At 39.6% G+C, this 23,971-nt stretch overlaps 1 protein-coding gene across 4 annotated transcripts in view; it reads left to right on the forward strand.

Annotated features, from left to right (window-relative positions):
• LOC136876530 (spermatogenesis-associated protein 20) overlaps nt 1-23,971 on the forward strand; it is a 496,029-nt gene that overhangs the window by 55,780 nt on the left and 416,278 nt on the right. For all 4 annotated transcript variants that reach the window (XM_067150561.2, XM_067150558.2, XM_067150559.2 and 1 more), the window contains exons 4-5: nt 1,869-2,015; nt 21,068-21,391. In XM_067150561.2, coding sequence (XP_067006662.1) covers nt 1,869-2,015; nt 21,068-21,391 — 471 coding nt within the window. The remainder of the gene's footprint in view (nt 1-1,868; nt 2,016-21,067; nt 21,392-23,971) is intronic.

The raw sequence follows: 23,971 nt of genomic DNA on the forward strand, positions 1-23,971 counted from the left end.
ACAACTGGTATCATGTGGCACAAAATGTTGAAGATTGTCCTCGCATTGGTCGTCCATGATCAGCAACATCAGCTGACAACCGTTACATGTGAATTCTGGCTTGCAGGAACCCAGCAGAACAGAACTGCGTAATACCCTATAACAGACAACTGGCGGGGCTGTGTATACACATACAATCAGAAATAGTCTCCATAGGGACCACCTACACTTAAGAGTTCCGTGGTGAACACCTGCATGTACACCCCAACACCGTGGCATCAGGTACAGATGGGCAAGGTTGCACTTGGACCAGACTCTGGAAGAATGGCGATGGGTGCTCTTCATGGTTGGGTGCCGAATGTGTCTGATGCTGGATAATCATCGGAGGAGGTTTTGGAGAGAGTGACGTAACACCAGACTAGTCCTGTACATGCAGATTCGTCATGTTTTGGGGCGGCAATATGTATGGACGTTGGTTGCCACTCATCGTCGTAGAGGGCAATATGACTGGTACACAATACTGGAACAGAATTCTCCGGCCCATTGTTCAATCATACCAACAAAATTTTGACGACAGATTCATTCTGCAAGATGACAATGCGCCCGCACTGCTCCAGTCGTGTGACCCTCTTCTGCTGGGAATCCCACAACCATCAGATAGACTGGCCTATGATGCCTCCAGACATGAAGCCCATTGAACAAATTGATACGAATTTCTTATCAGGCATGGGTCCAGGATGTGCATACCATAAAAACTTATTTTCTCACAACCCAAAAATACTGCATAAAACCACAGTGAGGACCACTCTTTGGATTATTTTGCCATTATATTAATAGTATAATTGCAGCAAAGAAACACCACCACAAAGCTGCATCACAAAATAAATTATACAGGAGTCCACACAAATCACATCTCTTTTTTCACCAGCAGTAACCAAAGAAAAAGAAAAGGGTGACTTCTTGTAATGTGACACAGGCTAACATCAAGCAAAAGTGAAACAGAGCAGTCAAGGGGAGTTAAATAACATCATAAAGCCAATAAAGCAAATATAGTTGCTCGCTTTTGGGAGGTGCTGACGTTGTCTATGAACATTAAGCTTAAACTATCGCTCTGAGCAAATTGTAAACCAAATAGAACCAAATGAATGAAAATACTAACCTGCAATGCTACAAATAATATGAGATAGGCTCATAGTGAGAGATATGGTTTAAAAAAATACATTACCCATAAACTACATGCCACATACAAAACATGTTAGGTGTACTGGGAAGGAAACATGATTTTATGTAAATATAAAAGTTAATTTTTATTTATTCTTGAAGGCCACAAATATGAAATGGTGAAACATTAATATGTATGGCCATGAATGTGTTGGAACACATCTTTTTCTCAATAGATTTGCCTCAGATATGAAGCAAGATCTGCTAACAATGCCAGTATATGCTCGAAATTGAAGGTTATCCTTTTATCAAAGACTTTTGTTGAAAGTAATCGATACTTGTAAGAATGATTCTACCATCATCTAGTGTGACCAAGTAGAATTACAATCCAGAGATTAAAAATGTCACAGTCAGGTGCATTTAAAGTAATTACTGTGACCAGAAAGAATTGTTATTCACGGTTATCACAATGGCAGTACAGTCAGAACATCTTAAAGTTGATACTCGTGCTCCTTAAATTACACCATGATCTGTAACCCCCTTTAAATCATTGTTGAAGAGAACATTTACCGAGGTCTATATGAACATGTCACTTGGAAAATGGTGGGATATCTATAATTGTCATCTTTCCTGTATTTAAAACTGTCCTTTTGGAATGTAACACACTGTTTGTATACCATACCAGGATCTATTGATTTTTAATATGTACATTATGTTGTATTGTGTAGGCTACAACATCTGGGGGAGGCTGGCCAATGAGTGTGTGGCTTACTCCAGATCTTACTCCTGTGTATGGGGGTACTTACTTTCCCCCAGATGATCGCTACTATGGTCGCCCTGGTTTCAAGTCTCTTCTTGAAATAATAAAAACTCAGGTAAGAGCAATGTTTTAATAATCCTTTATTTATAAGTCTTTATTAACTAACTTAATTAGACATATGTTTTGGAATTAAGCTTGAAGAAATACTGTAATGTAAATAGAATATGAGTGTAGGGTTTTCTCAACTGGCATCCAATGGAAAATTGTCATCTTATGGGCTGTTAAAGCGTTGTCACATTCTAAGCAGTCTGTATTTGTTCTGTTATATCATAGGCCTTGAAGTCCGACTCCTTGGCTGAATGATCAGCATTGAGGCCTTTTGTTCAGAGGGTCCTGGGTTTGATTCCCTGTAGGGGATTTTTATCGCACTTGATTAATTCTTCTGGCTCGGGGACTGGTTGTTTTTGTTTGTTCCAATACTTTCCTCTTCATATTCAGACAACTACACAACCAACCTCCACATAAACATGCAATAGTGATTACATACTTCCATATACGGTTGGCATCAGGAAGGGCGTCCGGCCGTAAAATGGCCAAATTCCGTTCTGCGACCCCACAGGTGTGGGAAAAGCGGAAGAAGAAGAAATCATAGGTTTTGAAAACGTCATTGAACTATCTACCATATTTTATGTGAAATGTGGGCACTCTTAAAAAAATGCACCCATGGCCTAATTGCGTGGAAGTTAACAGCTTTCTAACTTATAATACAAATCTACTTATCCAAGGCCTCAGATAGCATTATCTCGGATAAGATGGAACGTGTAACAGATTGTGGTTTTAGATTAGAAATTACAAAGTTGTTGCTCTTGATGTAATGCAAATATTTCATTTATTCAGTTTGTCTCATACAAATGGAAATATTATGTGCAGTTCTTAAAACTTTGATGCCAACTTCCATACGTTGTATAGATCTCCTTTTCTTCACCTGCTGCCAACCTCCATGTGTGTGGTATTGATCCGTGTAGGCTTAACTTCAGTTTGTTCTAAAGTTTCAAAATTGAGATGGAAATGGTATGTCTTTGAAGCTGAAGATCTCTGCCTTCCTTCCACGTATCAGTTTTTTTCTCTTCTTTTTCTTTCTGTAGAGTTTGAAATAGTCTGATCTCTTCCTGCTCGAGAAGAGCAAACAGTCTTTAAATTTCTGCTGTATTCTAGCAGACGTATGTTTCACTGTAGGATGTTTCCTTGTGTAGACTGATAGTATAAATCACCATCTTTCCACTGATATGCATATTGATATGGTCTGGTGAGGATTCCTATAATTCTTTCAACACCTTGAAACCTCTTACGACTTAGTTACTTAGCTTGCTGTCACTTTGAGATATGATGTTCCATGGTGAGTAAGCATGGCAAGGTGCATTTTGAATGAAAGTAATTAAGTTTCAATAAATCTGACGATAACAGCTCTACACTGGACTGAACTGAGCGAAGTGGAAGTGGACACACAACATAAGGAATGAGAGCGCATGGTGTGCGTGACCAAGTAATGCATGATGAAGTACACCAAAGTACACAAACTCTTTTTCATGGGATTAATCTTTGAACTATTGTTTCCATTTCTTTTGCTCAAAGTTTCTGTTTCTGAGGCAAGAATGATTACCCTAGATTTCATTGTATTGTTAAACCACCCATGTAAATCCAAGAACGTCACTTTCATTTTGTATAAAATATGGAAGGTCTTTTTTCCATTAGCACACTATAAGGTAAAAAGATTTAGTCAGTGAATGTAAAATACATTCTTTTAAGTCTCTATTATAAATGCTGAGCTGAACTGTTATAACAGCAAATTTTTAATTAGATTGCTGCATTCTTTAGTGCTCTCACTTGAATAATCTCAGTTTGCTGGGTAATGTGGCCCAAGTAAAATTTTTTTTATCAGTTCAAACTTTCTTTGTAAAAAAGAGTTCTGCATTGTGTGTTGTTTGAGCTTGTTACTCCTCTTACTCACTGATATGACTACTTCCCGCTTACGTTTGCGAATCATCTTGGTAACAAATGATAGTACCTCATGGGGATCACTTTAAGTACAGTAGAAGTCCGCTATAGTGAATGCGGCATATAACGAGAACTCAGTTATACCGACAATTTCTTTCTGTCCGTTCAAAATTCCTATATAAAACTGTGTATTGTCATTCGTTTACAGCGAGAGCACTATCACTGACGCATCCACTATTACGAGCGATTAAGCGTGCACGATTTTTCCATTACCGATATTTATGCACTGCAGCGATTATATTGCATGGGATCGATTATCTTTTGTATAATTTCCTCGCTATGTCCACTAGCAAGTTCTCTCGTCGACATTCGAAGGCGATGTCAGATGATATAGATGTTGATTCCCATAGGGAATCTGAAATTTTTGTCCCGAATGAGTAAATTTATAATACCAATATAAATGGTCTGTTATTGGACATTATAAAGTTTCCAGCTAACTCATTCCTGGTTGCCAGCGTTTCGCCCCCGTGTGCTAGGTTGGGCTCGTCAGTTGGTACCTAGCACACCTACCAAGACGCGTGGCTGGTGCATACCGTGGAGGCCACTGCATAGGCTACTTGAAGCCGCCGGCAGTGCCAATGCACTATGAGACACTTTGTCTCACTACCAAAAATTGATGCCTGCTTGGCCATCAGATGATGTAGATGTTGATTCCCATAGTCTCTCATAGTGCATTGGCACTGCCGGTGGCTTCAAGTAGCCTATGCAGTGGCCTCCACGGTATGCACTAGCCACGCGTTTTGGTAGGTGTGCTAGGTACCAACTGACGGGCCCAACCTAGCACACGGGGGCGAAACGCTGGCAACCAGGAATGAGTTAGCTGGAAAATTTATAATGTCCAATAACGGACCATTTATATTGGCGATGTCAGAGTCGATTAGTAATACCTGTCGACTGCTGTTCCGTAAAGAAAATTCGAAATGAAAGAGAACATATTTTTGTAATAAATGTGTAAATAAATATCCGATAACTGTTGTTAACTTGTTAAAAGTAAAGGGTGACTAAACGACTGCTTAATTTTAAGGCTAAATACTGCAGTTAAGTAAGAATGGGATAGACCTCGAGATAAGGCAGTGCATAATTAATTTCAGAGGTTAGTTTATATTATCTTGTGACTGGTTAAATTACGGAAAAGCTATTATGCAAATTTATAGTGATAAGGTTATCATTTCTTTACTGGCACTTTAAGTGTTTCTTCATTATACATATCGTACGGTTAAGTTAGGATAGGTGACGCTGTTTGAATAAGAAAACTGAAACGTTTGTCACAAAATTCGATCTTCGGTACGGTATAGTATAATACCAATATAAATGGTCTGTTATTGGACATTATAAATTTTCCAGCTAACTCATTCCTGGTTGCCAGTGCCTCGCCCCCGTGTGCTAGGCTGGCCTCATCAGTTGGTACCTAGCACACCTACCAAGATGCATGGCCAGTGCATACTGTGGAGGCCACTGCGCAGGCTAATTGTTGCCACCGGCAGTGCCAATGCACTATGAGAGACTTTGTCTCTTTATCAAAAATTGATGCCTGCTTGGCCATCAGATGATATAGATTTTGATTCCCGTAGGGAATCTGAAATATTTGTTCTGAATGAGTAAATTTATAATACCAATATAAATGGTCCGTTATTGGACATTAAAAGTTTTCCAGCTCATTTACTCATTCGGAACAAATATTTCAGATTCCCTATGGGAATCAAAATCTATATCTCGGTATAGTATTCTCACTATGTGCATTTGCAAGCTCTCTCGTGGACTTTCGAAGGCAATGTTGGAGTCAATTAGTAATGCCCATCGACTGCTGTTCTAAAAAAAAAAAAAAGAAAAGAGGATAACACGTTAAAAATAAAGACTGAAGTAAATGATCTTTTAATTTTAATGTTATAATATATGGAAATGTGATACACCTCAAGAAATGGCAGAGTACATCACTGATTTCAGAGGATAGTTCATATCTTCTCGTGTGTAGTTAAATTTTGGAAAGGCTATTTACATGTAAATTTTTAGTGAGGAGGTTATCATTTCTCTACATTTGTTTCAAATATATTTTCATGATACATACACCGGGCAAGTGGGTTCGAATCCCACTGTCGGCAGCCCTGAAGATGTTTTTATGTGGTTTCCCATTTTCACACCAGGCAAATGCTGGGGCTGTACCTTAATTAAGGCCACGGCCGCTTCCTTCCAACTCCTAGGCCTTTCCTATCCATCGTCGCCATAAGACCTATCTGTGTCGGTGCGACATAAAGCCACTAGCATGGTACATATACGGTTAGGTTAGGTGATGTCGTCTGGAGAAGAAAACTAAAGTGTTTGCCACAGAAACCTCTGGAGTGATACCGTATTTCTCCAAATCCAGGAAGACGTATTTTTCCCGTCAGAATCTCATGCGAAAATTCAAGGGTTGTTTTGCATTCGCAGCCTAACAGTAAGTTAATGGATACCACTGGCAACTACCGTGATGACCACGCTGCTTCTTTTCACCCCCGCACGTGCATGCACACATGAAACTCGTCGACAATAAACAACCGCCTCTTTATTATACATTGCTAGTCACGACAACCGGTTGTACAGTGCCTGTGTGCAACGTCATTGGATCTTGGGAAATAGTGAAGAGGGAATGACGTTCTATTAGCCTGTACAAAAACGTTTCTCAAATCTGCAGAATGGCATGAAAACATGTGAGCCTTCAAATTCTTAGAAAGGCCGGCTACTCAATGGCAGAGTTATAACGCGTCTATTGTAGCCTACTTGACGCTTAGTAAAATGAAGTTTTATAGACATCAGGAATATTTTCGTGATGGATAGTCATATTGTAAAGATACGTGGAAAAGGTATTGCCGGCAAATTTTCAACTGGTTCTCGTCCATATTATGATGCCAATTTTAAGTTAATGGTTATTAAATTTGGAAATGTAGAATAATTGTGCAGCCGCAAGAAAATGCGGCATAGGCCTAACTAAGGCCAATATTAGCGTTAGCGTGAAGGCAAAGAGCTAAAAAGAAGGCATAGGCTACTGTACGAAAAAATGCATTCAGTGGTCCACAACAAGGACGCTTTAAAGAAGTTGATGATGAAATTGTGAGGTATGTGCACGAAAAACGCAAGGGCAGAATGGCCATACCGTGACACAATAAACTCGTTCGTTGACTTTCAACATCCACGATTAGGCCTATACATCGCTAGCTGCTGAATTTGGCCGAACCCGGCAAGCAAGACGCGTGTAGCGGTAGCCGGTTATATCTGATGCTGAGTAAAAGTAGCAGTTTTATAGACAGCATGAATAATTTCCTGATGGATCGTCGTATTGTAGAGACGCATGGAATAGGTATTGCCAGCAAATTTTCAGTTGGTTCTCTTCGGTATTATGATGCCAATTTTAAGTTAATGGTCCTTAAACTCGTGGAAATAAAGAATAATTGTGCAGCCGCAAAAAAGATATGGCATGACAAAAGCCAATGTTCAGCATCTAAATATAGTTTAATAATGCATAGGCCTGCTAACTGTACAACAAAGGCATTCTTAGGATTTTACAAAGTACGTTTTGAGCCTGATTTAAATCTTTTGAAGGAAAAAAGTGGGGTTCGTCTTGGATTTGGAGATATACGGTACTATATTTTTTCAGAATGAAATTATACACACACTTTCACGTAGTATCGGATTTCGAAAAATAACAAACAAGTAAGCCGTAGTGTGGATATCATCTGCGGAAACGCAAGTTTTGATCAAACTGATTGCCGTTTCATACCGATTTTAATGTGTATGGGAGTTTTTTCCGACTTTTATACAAAAATTGGATAGAACAACAATCCGATATACCGAGCTCGATAGCTGCAGTCGCTTAAGTGTGGCTAGTATCCAGTATATAGGAGATAGTGGGTTCGAGCCCCACCGTCGGCAGCCCTAAAGATTGTTTTTTCGTGGTTTCCCATTTTCACACCAAGCAAATGCTGGGTCTGTACCTGAAATAAGGCCACGGCCGCTTCCTTCCCACTTCTAGCCCTTTCCTGTCCCATCGTTGCCATAAGACATATCTGTGTCGGTGCGATGTAAAGGAACTTGCAAAAAAAAAAAAAAAAAAAAAAAAAAAAAAAATCTCATATAGTGAGTAAATTTTTCGCTTTTATGACTTCTCGCTATAATGGCCTTCTACTGTACCTAGGTGTGTTAATATAAGGAATGATCTTCATTAACAAGGTTGTAAAGAAAGGATACAGATCTCTTCACATGGTTATGAGGGTATTTGAGGGTTGTAGTAAGGATGTAAAGAAGAGTGGTATATAGGCTAAGTCTCTGGTAGGACCCCCGAAGGAAAGCAGCACGATTTATACACATATTAATAAATGACTATTTGCCATTGGGGCTTTATCCCCTATCCCAGACACTAAACTCTCATTTAAATTTAGAGGAATTTTGAATGTAATGTGCACTGTTCAACTGTTAGGCAGCAAGAAAACAGCAGCTATTCCTGTCCATGAAGTACAGCCGACCAGCAAGATGTCTGAATGCGTATGTGTGCGTTTCCCCTTTCACCTCACTGATTAGCACTCTCATGGTTCAGGCGGCCTTGTGGTACTGGCGAGTGCATTCACCAATCAGAATGCTACATTTTTCTTTAATAATTTAAAAATACACTGCAAGAATTTTTTATACTTTTAAGGACACCTCGCAAATCTACAGGTCAAGAGCTTTTGTCAGAATGCTTTATGATGTCTCGGTTCAGCTGTTCTCTCAAACTTGCAGTTAAAAAAATCAGCCTAATGTTTTAAATATATAGATTGTTGTTATTATTTTAACAGTAATAATGGTTGCAACTAAACACACAGTAAATATTTCCTTTACTGGTTTTTGAACGAGAAGCCCGACATCAGCCTTCATAACTCGTCTGAACTTGTCTGGTATGGAGTTCCAGACTCACACAGCATCTACTGTGATGGACTGTGTATACCATTTGGTGGGATGTGCAAGGATGGTCAGGTTGTTCCAGTTTGAGAGTGGGTATTTCGTAGACGAATCTCAGAGAGCTTGGTAAACCTGGGTGCTAGGTACTGAGCTGTAGACATACATAGTGTGTTGTGCAACAGACACAGAACGCAAAATTGCCTTCTCATATGTAGGTTTAGAATAGAAAATTTGTTACGATACATAGAGAATACTTGACGTGGTTTCACATTGAACATGAAATGACTGCAAGAATTTTGAGCTTTTTTTAGCCTACCTGCCAACTGTGGGTTAAGACCGTTATACACATCACAGTAGTCAAATAAGGCGATTATTAGTGTGTTGATTAAGTTATTGTTGCTAGACGTAGGAATTTTCTGGCTCTTTGCAATGGATGGAGGGACTGATACACTCTTGAATAGGTATATTTTACATGCTCTGCCCATGAGAGGCCTTTGTCAAAATAACACTACGATATTTTACTGTTTTGCTCGGTGCATCTTTTATGTAAAACGATGTCGGCTGGGCTGTTACTTCTAATACAGTTTAAAACGTTTTCTGTCCTATCATGATCTGGGTCTGATCAGGGTTGATTTTCAGTCCATTTTGTATAGCCCAGTTACAAAAGAGGTGACGGTTTCAGAGATGTTTCAAAGGGCAGTGTGTTTGTGAATCTGCAGATTTAGTATGGTAATCAGAGGTTGTCAATGCCTTGATAATATCATTCATTAAAAAAACAAAAATAATAATTGGCCCAGCACACAACCTTGATTTTGCCAGGTTTAACATCTTAACAGTGTGATAGCAAAATTCTTTTTGGAGGAGCAAATTGGAAGTGTCACTTTCCAGGGGTTTCACAACACTTCCCACACTTGACTTCCTGTCAAGCACTGGATAATCTTTTCCGAGATATCATTCTGTACAAAACTGTTTGAAAATGTCTAGTAATCTTCTGGTAGAATGATTGTGCCTTGGCTGTTTTTTCTAAATTGATTGTGTGGCTTTTAGTACCAGGAGTGTCCGAAGACATGTTTGGCTCCTTGCCTGGTGCAGAGCTTTCTGTTTGATGTCCATGGATGACCTGGATGTGGTGGGACGATGATGATGATGATGATGATGATGATGATGAATATGATAATGAGATAGGGAGAGGGGAAAACCCGGTGTTGGCGCGTGGCCTACTCCTGTCTAATAACACCAGTGTCTGGTCAAAGCTTTACATCCCTATCTGACAGACGGATCACCATCAACAGCATCTTATGCTCTCAGTCCATATAAGCTCTGTGGAGAGGTTTGGAATTGAGTCCAGGCTTTTGGCGCGCGTTCTAGTGATTAGAAATTGTAAACCACCATCTCTTCTACCCTGCCAGCCAATATTATGATGGTGACATTTTTCTTGATCAGCGGGACTCGAACTGGCTAACCATGGTGTCAGACCATTATAGACTTTATGCCTTAATGTTCATGGCCACCAGGCAGGCTTGTCTTGGGTGTAAAAGAACAGGAAGTGATGAGGAGAGTGCCAATCATTTTAAAGACAGCAGTGTATGAAGGCGTGGAGAATGTCCTTGTCCTTTTGTGTTCCTTTTCTATTTCTTCTTCTTCTTCCCACACTTACCTGCTATTGTGTTTTTCCTTTTTAATCTGTTCTTTTCACGTTTCTATATTTCTACATATGACCTGTCTCTTGTTATCTTGTATCCTCCCAAAGACTTCATCAGCAGGAGGAAATGAATGGCGAACGACAGGAGAGACAAGTAGAACTTGCTTCTGCATGCAAAGCCATCTTGTCAACATACCAACCATGAATGAATTATTAATCTGCCCATGACATCAATCATAAAAGATATGGATCCATTTAATTTCATTCACATCAGCGTTCTGTAATATTCGTCATGAATAATGTTAGATGCGATTTTGTGTGATGTTTTGAAATGTTCCTTCTCACACCAGATATAGACTGTCACGTTATCTTGAGTTTGTTTCACCTGGAAGGGCTTTTTTACATATAAAGTTATATTTATACAATTAACAACTGTAGTATTCTGACTAGTCTGGTACTTGTGTTCAATTTTTCTCATAGTCATAACTTGCTATCAACCCCTTAACTGAGCATTAATTTTCCACGTGTTGCATATTTTTTTCCTTTTTACTTTAGATAGATTTTTATCACTAAGAAAATGTTCATATTGAACCCATGACCTTTGTGCCCTAAGAACATTATGCATAATATGACAATTAAACTTAAAGTTGGATTCTTGATAGCATGGAGTTGACACGTGACGAGGGGGTGATTACCTTCGGTCCCACGCTCTGGGGTACGTGACGTCAACCACACGTGTCGACGGCGGAAGAATCTCAATTCATTTTTATGAACTATTTCAAAGCGCGTGTACACGGCGTGACCACGCCAAGTCAAAAAAATATAGTGCCTATCAAAGGAGGTCAATCATCTCACAAATCGAACCCGTAAAATTTTTAAATGTCCATGAACACTACCATCAGAAATGTAGCAAGCATGTAGTCACTTTCAAAACTCTTGAAATTACAGTTTAGGTAAGTCAGAAAATTTATGAAATTTTTCTTGGCGGCAAAGGGAGAGATCCGAAGAGAGGGGGTAACTGCTATAAATATGAAGGGACGCCATGACGAAGCTTCCTTCTCCGGCATTTGTGATACAAAGCGGACGAAATTGTTGAGTTGCTCCGCGAAATCAAATCAACGAAAGTAGACTGAGTTCGACTGCAGATTTTAGCCAGTGTGGCTAAGTCTTGACTCCGTGGGGAGATAGTTTTCTTGAGAGAAATAAGTGTATCAGATAGGACGGTCAAAGTACCGAAATATTCTAATGTGATTGAGTAATTCGTGTGCGGGAATAATTGAAATCCATCGTGTGCGCCCAGCAAACAAGTGAAGGGTATTTTCTTTTTTTTTATGCTTTATTCCAGGAAACCTGAAGAAATAATTATAAATTGTAAAGCCATGAATGTAAAAATGGCTAAATAAAATGCCAGGGTCGCAGGTGAGCCCTAAGACGAATACTGGCATGAAGACATGAGGTAGGTGACTTCCCATCTTACTACCTCTTATATCTCATCTCGTGATTTCTAAAAGTGTATTTTGCATGGGGATATACGACGCAGTGGTCACCCCTACTAAGTTTTGTAAATGTGAGAGTACGACTAAAAGAGTAATTTGTTTTATTTTCCACTTGGATAAATTTTTGAAGTCTTGCGAGTGCCATATAATGTTGTAAAAAGTTATTGAATAGGGTTCCGAAGTGATATCACGTCCAATGTAGATCGTCATCCGTGTGAGTGTACTGCCTATATTTTGTGATGTCAAAGTAAGATGTTCATTCGACGTAAAATTCTTCTGACTGCAATTTGACGTTAATAATAATAATCCATGGTTACTCATTTTCAATCGAGTGGAAGCGCGCTGTCGGGTGAGAACCTAGGGGATGAATTTGGTCACGGAGAGAAACGTTCTTTTTTAATGCCCATTTTAAACTGTGTCTGACTGACAAATAAAAGATCTAGTAGAATGTTTCAGTCATTTCTCGTAAAAATCAAGTTATTAAATACGATATGATTTATGCGAAGTTATTCATGATTAATGCATTGTGCGATATTAGACGTTGGGGATTTCTGGTGAGGATTTTATTCCAGTTCTTTGTCGATGATAATTGTGGAGCTGGGAAACAGAGGTTAGTTTTGTGAATCAGGTTGGACCTGTCATTGAAGCCGGGACACTGAAGCCCGAGGAGTGTTTTATATGAGTTGAGATGAGATGTGCGAATCAGGTTAGAGTCCTGTCATTGAAGCCGGGATATGATAACCCGAGGAATATTTTATAATGTTGGGAATGGAAAGAAATTCATAGAAATCCATAGCGGTATAATTGGCGACGCGTATAATTAGTGTGGGCATCTTGAAGCATATCTGTGCATTTTGTTGGTTAGAATATCGTATTTGTTTAATCATGTCGGCAGAGTTTAAAGGGAACATTTGAGAAGTCAGTCATCTGTGAATAAACCAGGTGGTTCCTGTAACTGCCAAGCGAGCGAGGGGGGTGAGACACCTCAGCTATCTAACGGGACAGGCTTGGTATTGAGACTGTATTCTCGGCCAGGGGATGCGTTAAAATGCTGGATTTAGTTGAAATTTCATAGCCGGTAATGATCTAAGTATTGTGAAGTACTGTAATTGGGGACGTAATGAACATTCGAAACCATGAACTTTGAGTATAAGGAACAGAGTAACCCAATTTCAAGGTTGTCCAAAATATAGAGCGATGGTCGTGATGATCGATTTGTCTGTGAGGGGTGTGCAAAATTCATAATGGTAATGACGAGATATGACATCGTAATTATATGGCGAGTTGTTTGGTTTGTACGTAGATTATTAGGATATCCAAGTGTTAATAACGGTTAGGATTAGATTAGATTTTTAAGCATGATATCACGAGATGAGATATATAGCTGGACATGAATGATGTAACAAATTCTTTTCCAGCCAGATAAACATCGCAATATTGAATTCACATCGCAGCTGCGTAGAAAGTTGTGAAGAAACCAGAGTCCGCGGAGATAAAATTTACTGTTCTTTAACATTTCGATAAATCATTTAAATTTATTAAATTATTAAATTCAGTGAAACCGCATTTTGAAATAACTTTAATCAAGCGAATAACTTGGAGATGCATTCTGGAAATTTTAGTTTGTTGTCTGGGGAATATTAAAATAAAGTAAAGATTAAAGGGACATATCCGAAGGAAATGGATTTTACTGCCACAAAGTTTGTGAGCATTGCTATTGTTGTAATTATTGAACTTTGATTGATTGAGCAGTGAATGTGCTGGGGATAGTAAAGTGGAACTTTGGTCATCAACCGATGTAACTTAATTGTGTTTAGCCTTCAGCCTAGAAACTTGGATGGTCAGGGGGTCATCAACCTCAGTGACTTAGATTAGGGCCATATGCCATTGTAGCATCCTTTCCTTGCGGTCATCATCCACAATGACTTTAAAGTAACTTAGAAGATTAGATGTCGGTCCATGACATAGACGCAGGTCACATCGATTCAATTAAGGGTCCATGCCGTAGAACCACTGTGTGGCACACACCGATTGGACGGCCTTAATTATACTCCGAGTCCAGAGTTCGTGTTACGAGGGCTGGACCATAACGAATCACTATGATGGTACATGTGGTCTCACATGGAAGCCGAATTTAGGGATTTCCAGACTTTCCTTTCTTAAATGATTAATAATTGAGATAATGGTTTCTAGTAAGATTGCCCATCAGGCAGTTACGTTAAAGTCTCACACCAGTGTTCTGACATTTATGTAAAAATGATTGTGGTGTCCAGTGGACACAATTGACTATGACATCGTTGACAAAGTAAATTTACTTCATTTCCCTGAATAAATAGGAATATTTTAAATAGACCTTTCATTCCAGTAGATAGATTAGAATTAATGAACCCTACCTTTACCTCAGCAAGTGACGACATTAAAATGGCTTCCAACGTGGTGGCATCAGTCACTTAACGATGGGGCATAAGTCACGATAACGATGAGGGAACCTAAGTCACGATAACGATAAGGATATTTGGAAAAATCGTGTACTAGAGGAAAAGAGAAATAATGTTGAGGCTATGCCACATTATGGATGATAAAATCGTGCGCCAGAGTTGATAGTGAACTCGAAGAAATAGATAAACGCCCGATGAGTAAGGCTAGGAGATACCACTATGAGAATAATTTATCTACTGAATGAAAGGTATAACTTAAGTGTGCTAGTGTAATTTCCCAAATTTTTGAATACTGGTTTGAGTGTTTTGGCTGATCACTTTGATCGAGTGAACATTGCAGTTCACGTTTTATTAAATAAATTTTTTTTAGAGAATGTTGCATTAACAGTGTGATGTGTTAGATAGGAGGATGTTGTGATGTTTATCGTTGTAGTCCTGTTATACGCCGTTGAAGTCTCGGGCTCACCGATGACCTATCGTTTTCTGTTAAATACAGTATGTTTATGCAGGAGGGAGAATTGACCCAAGGGCAGTTGGTCCAAATGATCAAGGACTTAAGTGAGAGTATTAAATCTATGGGTGTAAGGTTGGATAATAAGCTGGAGACAGTGGACAATAAATTAGATAGTGCAGATGTAGAATTAAAAGGTATGAAGGAGGTCGTACAGGACACGCAGGATAGTTGTAAAGAAGCTAGTGGGGATATTAGGAAGGACATTGGTGATTTAAATGTGAAGGTGGAGCAGAACACTAAAGCACAGGTTGAATTTAAACAACATTGATCAGCAGTTCATAGAAACTCGCGAGCTACATCGTGTTCTCAGGGAAAATCGGGACATAAGTAGAGGAGACCTCGATAGGCACGTCAACGGAAGTAGAGATCTACATAAGCAGTTGATGTCAGATCAAGCTGAGCCTAGGGCCAATCTGAAGACAGAGGTAGAAGAGGATATAAGAAATTTAGGTACGACTCAGGAAGAAACGCCTAGGAGTATTGAGGAGGTACAGGCAGACTTGAAGGAACCAAGTGAAAATATAAAGGCGGATGCGAAAGACTCGAACAAGAAGTTAGAAACAGTGGAGGTTATATTCGCCCGTCTACTTGAATATTTTACTAACATGGAGTCTCCTAAATCAGCGCCACAAGTAACTAAGCATGTGGAAAACCAAGTGAATGGCGCAAACCATATCGAAGAGAGTAGACCGGATAGGGATGTCTCGCAGGCAGTCATACAAGAGAATAATGAGCAACGGTTTGAAACCATACTAAACCAGGATAGTAAGAACGTGGAACAGCCTAGCTACCTGTACGGAAAGTGGAATAGACGCCGTGATCCATGCAGGAGGAACCAGGGTCGATGTCGGGAAAATTCTTACCAAAGACGCAGATGCCGTTGTGGAAATGAAGCCGATAGAAGGTGGAATAATTACAAATCCAGACATTCTGATCTATGGCATGGGTCTGAAGAGGAAAAAGTAAAACCTAAACGATTTGGTGCCAGTAAGAAGAGACCTAAGAAAAGCAGCAGTGATGAGAGGGATGAACGTTCAGACGAGGATGCCAGTAAGGACGATTATAGTCCGTCAAGAAAGGATCAAGCAAATGCGAAGAAGTGTAAGCCTGCTGCTAACATGAAGATGAGGATGATGATGAAGAAGATGTGTAAATCAGCTGCTAAAATGAAGATGAGCAGGGTGATGAAGACGAAGTGTAAGCCAGCTGCTAAGATGAAGAAGATGAGGATGATGATGATGAAGAAGAAGAACGGTAAACCACCTGCAAAAATGAAGAAAGTCAGTGACAACGACAGTAATGAGGACAGGGATTTGAACCCAGAAACTTCGCATTTTGATGTGAATGCAAGTTCGTCGAGAAGTTGGAAGGACAAACCACCTAACATACAATAAGTCAACTACAATTCACCGGAGATCTACCCCGCAACCCCGAACTCTCCAAGCAACCAAGAACTACCAGGAAGCTGAAGGCATCAACCAGTATCCGTACACCAGAAGATGAACAACTACATAAGAGGGAGGAAAGGAATTTACATTCAAAGGTCATGTTTCATCAGACGTCAAAATTAGAAATTTCGCCATCTGGAATATTTAAAGGAAATTCCTTGTCACTGCGCGAAAGGAATTCGTGTCTTGGGGGAAATATGAACCCATGACCTTTGTGCCCTAAGAACATTATGCATAATATGACAATTAAACTTAAAGTTGGATTCTTGATAGCATGGAGTTGACACGTGACGAGGGGGTGATTACCTTCGGTCCCACGCTCTGGGGTACGTGACGTCAACCACACGTGTCGACGGCGGAAGAATCTCAATTCATTTTTATGAACTATTTCAAAGCGCGTGTACACGGCGTGACCACGCCAAGTCAAAAAAATATAGTGCCTATCAAAGGAGGTCAATCATCTCACAAATCGAACCCGTAAAATTTTTAAATGTCCATGAACACTACCATCAGAAATGTAGCAAGCATGTAGTCACTTTCAAAACTCTTGAAATTACAGTTTAGGTAAGTCAGAAAATTTATGAAATTTTTCTTGGCGGCAAAGGGAGAGATCCGAAGAGAGGGGGTAACTGCTATAAATATGAAGGGACGCCATGACGAAGCTTCCTTCTCCGGCATTTGTGATACAAAGCGGACGAAATTGTTGAGTTGCTCCGCGAAATCAAATCAACGAAAGTAGACTGAGTTCGACTGCAGATTTTAGCCAGTGTGGCTAAGTCTTGACTCCGTGGGGAGATAGTTTTCTTGAGAGAAATAAGTGTATCAGATAGGACGGTCAAAGTACCGAAATATTCTAATGTGATTGAGTAATTCGTGTGCGGGAATAATTGAAATCCATCGTGTGCGCCCAGCAAACAAGTGAAGGGTATTTTCTTTTTTTTTATGCTTTATTCCAGGAAACCTGAAGAAATAATTATAAATTGTAAAGCCATGAATGTAAAAATGGCTAAATAAAATGCCAGGGTCGCAGGTGAGCCCTAAGACGAATACTGGCATGAAGACATGAGGTAGGTGACTTCCCATCTTACTACCTCTTATATCTCATCTCGTGATTTCTAAAAGTGTATTTTGCATGGGGATATACGACGCAGTGGTCACCCCTACTAAGTTTTGTAAATGTGAGAGTACGACTAAAAGAGTAATTTGTTTTATTTTCCACTTGGATAAATTTTTGAAGTCTTGCGAGTGCCATATAATGTTGTAAAAAGTTATTGAATAGGGTTCCGAAGTGATATCACGTCCAATGTAGATCGTCATCCGTGTGAGTGTACTGCCTATATTTTGTGATGTCAAAGTAAGATGTTCATTCGACGTAAAATTCTTCTGACTGCAATTTGACGTTAATAATAATAATCCATGGTTACTCATTTTCAATCGAGTGGAAGCGCGCTGTCGGGTGAGAACCTAGGGGATGAATTTGGTCACGGAGAGAAACGTTCTTTTTTAATGCCCATTTTAAACTGTGTCTGACTGACAAATAAAAGATCTAGTAGAATGTTTCAGTCATTTCTCGTAAAAATCAAGTTATTAAATACGATATGATTTATGCGAAGTTATTCATGATTAATGCATTGTGCGATATTAGACGTTGGGGATTTCTGGTGAGGATTTTATTCCAGTTCTTTGTCGATGATAATTGTGGAGCTGGGAAACAGAGGTTAGTTTTGTGAATCAGGTTGGACCTGTCATTGAAGCCGGGACACTGAAGCCCGAGGAGTGTTTTATATGAGTTGAGATGAGATGTGCGAATCAGGTTAGAGTCCTGTCATTGAAGCCGGGATATGATAACCCGAGGAATATTTTATAATGTTGGGAATGGAAAGAAATTCATAGAAATCCATAGCGGTATAATTGGCGACGCGTATAATTAGTGTGGGCATCTTGAAGCATATCTGTGCATTTTGTTGGTTAGAATATCGTATTTGTTTAATCATGTCGGCAGAGTTTAAAGGGAACATTTGAGAAGTCAGTCATCTGTGAATAAACCAGGTGGTTCCTGTAACTGCCAAGCGAGCGAGGGGGGTGAGACACCTCAGCTATCTAACGGGACAGGCTTGGTATTGAGACTGTATTCTCGGCCAGGGGATGCGTTAAAATGCTGGATTTAGTTGAAATTTCATAGCCGGTAATGATCTAAGTATTGTGAAGTACTGTAATTGGGGACGTAATGAACATTCGAAACCATGAACTTTGAGTATAAGGAACAGAGTAACCCAATTTCAAGGTTGTCCAAAATATAGAGCGATGGTCGTGATGATCGATTTGTCTGTGAGGGGTGTGCAAAATTCATAATGGTAATGACGAGATATGACATCGTAATTATATGGCGAGTTGTTTGGTTTGTACGTAGATTATTAGGATATCCAAGTGTTAATAACGGTTAGGATTAGATTAGATTTTTAAGCATGATATCACGAGATGAGATATATAGCTGGACATGAATGATGTAACAAATTCTTTTCCAGCCAGATAAACATCGCAATATTGAATTCACATCGCAGCTGCGTAGAAAGTTGTGAAGAAACCAGAGTCCGCGGAGATAAAATTTACTGTTCTTTAACATTTCGATAAATCATTTAAATTTATTAAATTATTAAATTCAGTGAAACCGCATTTTGAAATAACTTTAATCAAGCGAATAACTTGGAGATGCATTCTGGAAATTTTAGTTTGTTGTCTGGGGAATATTAAAATAAAGTAAAGATTAAAGGGACATATCCGAAGGAAATGGATTTTACTGCCACAAAGTTTGTGAGCATTGCTATTGTTGTAATTATTGAACTTTGATTGATTGAGCAGTGAATGTGCTGGGGATAGTAAAGTGGAACTTTGGTCATCAACCGATGTAACTTAATTGTGTTTAGCCTTCAGCCTAGAAACTTGGATGGTCAGGGGGTCATCAACCTCAGTGACTTAGATTAGGGCCATATGCCATTGTAGCATCCTTTCCTTGCGGTCATCATCCACAATGACTTTAAAGTAACTTAGAAGATTAGATGTCGGTCCATGACATAGACGCAGGTCACATCGATTCAATTAAGGGTCCATGCCGTAGAACCACTGTGTGGCACACACCGATTGGACGGCCTTAATTATACTCCGAGTCCAGAGTTCGTGTTACGAGGGCTGGACCATAACGAATCACTATGATGGTACATGTGGTCTCACATGGAAGCCGAATTTAGGGATTTCCAGACTTTCCTTTCTTAAATGATTAATAATTGAGATAATGGTTTCTAGTAAGATTGCCCATCAGGCAGTTACGTTAAAGTCTCACACCAGTGTTCTGACATTTATGTAAAAATGATTGTGGTGTCCAGTGGACACAATTGACTATGACATCGTTGACAAAGTAAATTTACTTCATTTCCCTGAATAAATAGGAATATTTTAAATAGACCTTTCATTCCAGTAGATAGATTAGAATTAATGAACCCTACCTTTACCTCAGCAAGTGACGAAGAACCCGAAACGACCCAAGAGACAGATCTCATGAGCTTTGCTGATAGGTAAGGAAGGTAGGTATCCCTCAATATGGACCTAAAGGGTTCAATATATTGTCATTGATTCAGGATTATCCCCAAAGTTAACATGAATCCCACTATATTGCCCGTAAAATCAAATCTGCTGCACAGCTCTCCAAACCTAACCCAGTCAGTCTGAACGTCTTAGATTTCTTCATGTTATGTTTGTCTTCGTGGAATTCATCACTCGATTTGGAAGAGTAATTATCACTTTTGTCCTCACTTTCACTGCAAAACAAGAACATTCGCTCAATATCACTACTAAATTACTTTGTTTGTTTACACTCGGGGTTTTAGCATGGAAGCCATATTGCATCGAATGCTGACCACATGGAAAACGTGTGCACGGCCACATGAATTCTATGTGGAATACGATATTCCATGGAAATAAAATGTAGTACTTTGTCCCAAAATAAGGCTAATGGATGTCAGAATTATCAGTAAACTTCTGGCGCTTATATGCAGTTGTCGTAATCTGTAATAAACAAGCGAACTTAGATGACCCTTATAAGTGAATAATTACCTTGACACTTTTAAGCAGTTAATGCTGGGAAAGGGTCAATGTAATGTAGGAGGGTCAGCAAGTTTGAGGAGATGTAGTCTGTAATTAATGAACCCTCTAGGTAGTCATCGGGTTTACTTTCTTTGATCCAAAAGCTCTTATGATGCATCCATTAGTCTAATGCACTCTGAGTGAACATTGGTTGTTGCTTATGTTGAACTGATAAATAAAAATGTCTCTTAAAACATTATACTTTTTCTAGTGTATAGTGCTTTTGTTGTATGTAATTGCTTAATTTTTTGTACCTATTGGAATGTCATATCCAGTTAGATATTGCAGGAATTCTATACCTGAATATGCTAATTCCAAATAAAATCTGAACTAAATAATCATGTCCGCAAATCCAAAATGATGGAGCAAGTAATCTAATTGATAACCAATTGATTTTCGTTACTTCTGTTAGAAAGTAACAATAACTGGATATGGTGTTCATTAGAGATAAATAATACATGTGAGAACTTGATTACATCATGTCATGAAATTCAGTATTTTAAAATCTAATCTTTGGAATGTTTTATTTTAGTGGCGTGAAAACAGACAGAAATTTGCAGAGTCAGGAGCTAAGATAACTGAGGTCTTGCGAATGACTGCTGCTGTCAGCCCTTCAGCAACTGTGCCTGGGAAAGAGTGTGCCGACAAATGTTCTCAGCAATTGGCCCAGAATTTTGAACCAAATTTTGGTGGCTTTGGAGATGCACCAAAATTTCCTCAACCTTGCAACTTGAACTTTTTGTTTCATGTTTACTCTCGCAGTCCAACATCTGAAGCTGGAAAGAAAGCTCTAGAGATGTGTGTTTATACCCTGAAGATGATGGCCAAGGGAGGAATTCATGACCATATATCTCAAGTAAGTTGCGTAATATCAAATTGATGCATCATGCTTATTTTCCATGCCATCGTATACTGTTTCTGCAGAGGCTTAAAAGTTGTTTTCTGAATGACATTGCACATGAATGTTGTTTATTAATAGCCATCTTTACAATACAATTCCTTCTTACATATTGACAACTTCATAAAGAAAAATTATTGATGATAAAAGAAATTTACCTTTAAATATCAAACAAGCCACCCACCTAAAGGAAATATATCTTAAAAGCTCTTCAGTCTGTCGAACACACAGGTTAAATATAAATATTATACTGCAACGTACCAGTAAAAAAACATTATTAGATAGGGGTTAAAAATACACTGTATTAATATACAGGGTGCAAAAAATGCTGCACTTGGAGGTTGGCATGAGATTCCTCATCCCATTGCAAGACAAAAGTTTCTATAGCCAAATCGGATCTGGTGCTCTTGGAAAACGAGTCGAAAACGAGAAGCTGGCAACACTGTCACATCCTGCAGCGCATCGGAATGTAAAAGAGAAACGTGTATCATCCCGTTCTACCATATCCGCCGTCGCAGCTCACTGAGTAGACGGCTGGGTTATCAAATCCACATGCACTGTGGAGCTACGGCTCGAATCTACGTGAGGTTGTTTTTTCTTTTGTGTGTGTGATGTCAGGTCCCCAGTTCCCGTCGTGTAACTGTGTTTGTAAGCATGACATCCTGTTGTCACATGACAATAGTCGACCACACGACAGTGTGTTCCATTCAACAGAATGCATGAGTCGACTAACCACACAGTGCACAACCATAACTGGTCATGTCAAATGCATGGAGGGCGGCTTCCTGATGGAGTACACAAACGGCGAATACGTCGATATGCTTTTAGTGTTGGGTGCATCTGATAACCAAGCTTCTGCTGCTGCTCGTGAGTATGCAGCACAGTACCCTCGGAGGTGCTATCCCGATAAGTATGTTTTTCGTCGCCTTGAGCAATGCCTGCGGCAAACGAGTAATCTTCGTCCACAAGTAGTGGACAGAGGTCGTCCAAAGACTAGACGTATTCCACAAACAGAGGACGATATTCTTGACCCTGTTCATCAGTCACCTAGGCGAAGTACCCGTGATATTGCAAGGCAGTTCCAGATATCTCAAACCCTGCATCCATATCATTACACGCTAACTCAACGCCAGCGGCCAGAAGACTGCATTCAACGAGTACAGTTCTGTGAATGGCTTTTGCAACAAGTTGAAGATAACGAACATTTTATAAAGAATGTGATATGGAGTGACGAATGTACCTTCACTCGGGAAGGTACTTTCAACCATCACAACAGCCATTATTGGTCTGACCACAACCCACACATCGCCCATGAATGTGGCTTTCAAGCATGCTTTGGCATAAACCTGTGGGCTGGAATCGTGCGAGGTGTGCTTTTAGGACCTTACCTATTGCCAGATAAGTTGAATGCACCCCGCTATCGTATATTTCCAGGCAATACTTTGCCTGACGTTTTAGAAAACGTTCCACTTTGTGTTCGGCGACAGGTATAGTTTCAGCATGATGGTGCACCGCCACACTTTGGAATGACTCTGTGTAAGTGGTTAAATAAAGCGTTTCCAGGGAAATAGATTGGTCATGGAGGTTCAATATTCTGGCCTCTACATTCCCCGGACCTTATTCGACTAGATTTTTATTTTTTTATTTGTGGGGTCACTTAAAGAACATGTTTATAGTACTCCACCCATGGATGTAAAAGACCTAATAATGAATGAATGAATGAATCAATCAATCAATCCTGATCTGCATTTAGGGCAGTCACCCAGGTAACAGATTCCCTATCCATTGTTTTCATAGCCTTTTCTTAAATGATTTAAAAGAAATTGGAGTCCGGCCCCATGGCTAAATGGTTAGCGTGTTGGCCTTTGGTCACAATGGTCCCGGGTTCGATTCCCGGCAGGGTCGGGAATTTTAATCATAATTGGCTAATTTCGCTGGCACGGGGGCTGGGTGTATGTGTCGTCTTCATCATCATTTCATCCTCATCACGACGCGCAGTTCGCCTATGGGCGTCAAATCAAAAGACCTGCACCTGGTGAGCCGAACATATCCTAGGACACTCCCGCCACTAAAAGCCATATGCCATTTCATTTCATTTCATTTCATTTCATTTCATTTCATTTCATTTCAAAGAAATTGGAAATTTATTCAACATCTCCCTTGGTAAGTTATTACAATCCCTCCCTTCCTATAAATTACATTTGCCCCAATTTGTCCTCTTGAATTCCAACTTTATCTTCATATTGTGATCTTTCCTACTTTTAAAGACGCCACTCAAACTTATTCGTCTGCTAATGTCATTCCACGTCATCTCTCCACTGACAGCTCGAAACACACCAAGCAGGCATCAATTTTTGGTAATGAGACAAAGTCTCTCATAGTGCATTGGCACTGCTAGTGGCTCCAAATAGCCTATTCAGTGGCCTCCACGGTATGCACTAGCCATGCATCTTGGTGGGTGTGCTATGTACCAACTGATGAGCCCAACTTAGCCATGGGGTGAAATGCTGGCAACCAGGAATGAATTGGCTGGAAAAT

The sequence above is a fragment of the Anabrus simplex genome, chromosome 6, assembly GCF_040414725.1.
Source record: "Anabrus simplex isolate iqAnaSimp1 chromosome 6, ASM4041472v1, whole genome shotgun sequence".
In the NCBI taxonomy this organism is placed as follows: Eukaryota; Metazoa; Arthropoda; class Insecta; order Orthoptera; family Tettigoniidae; genus Anabrus; species Anabrus simplex.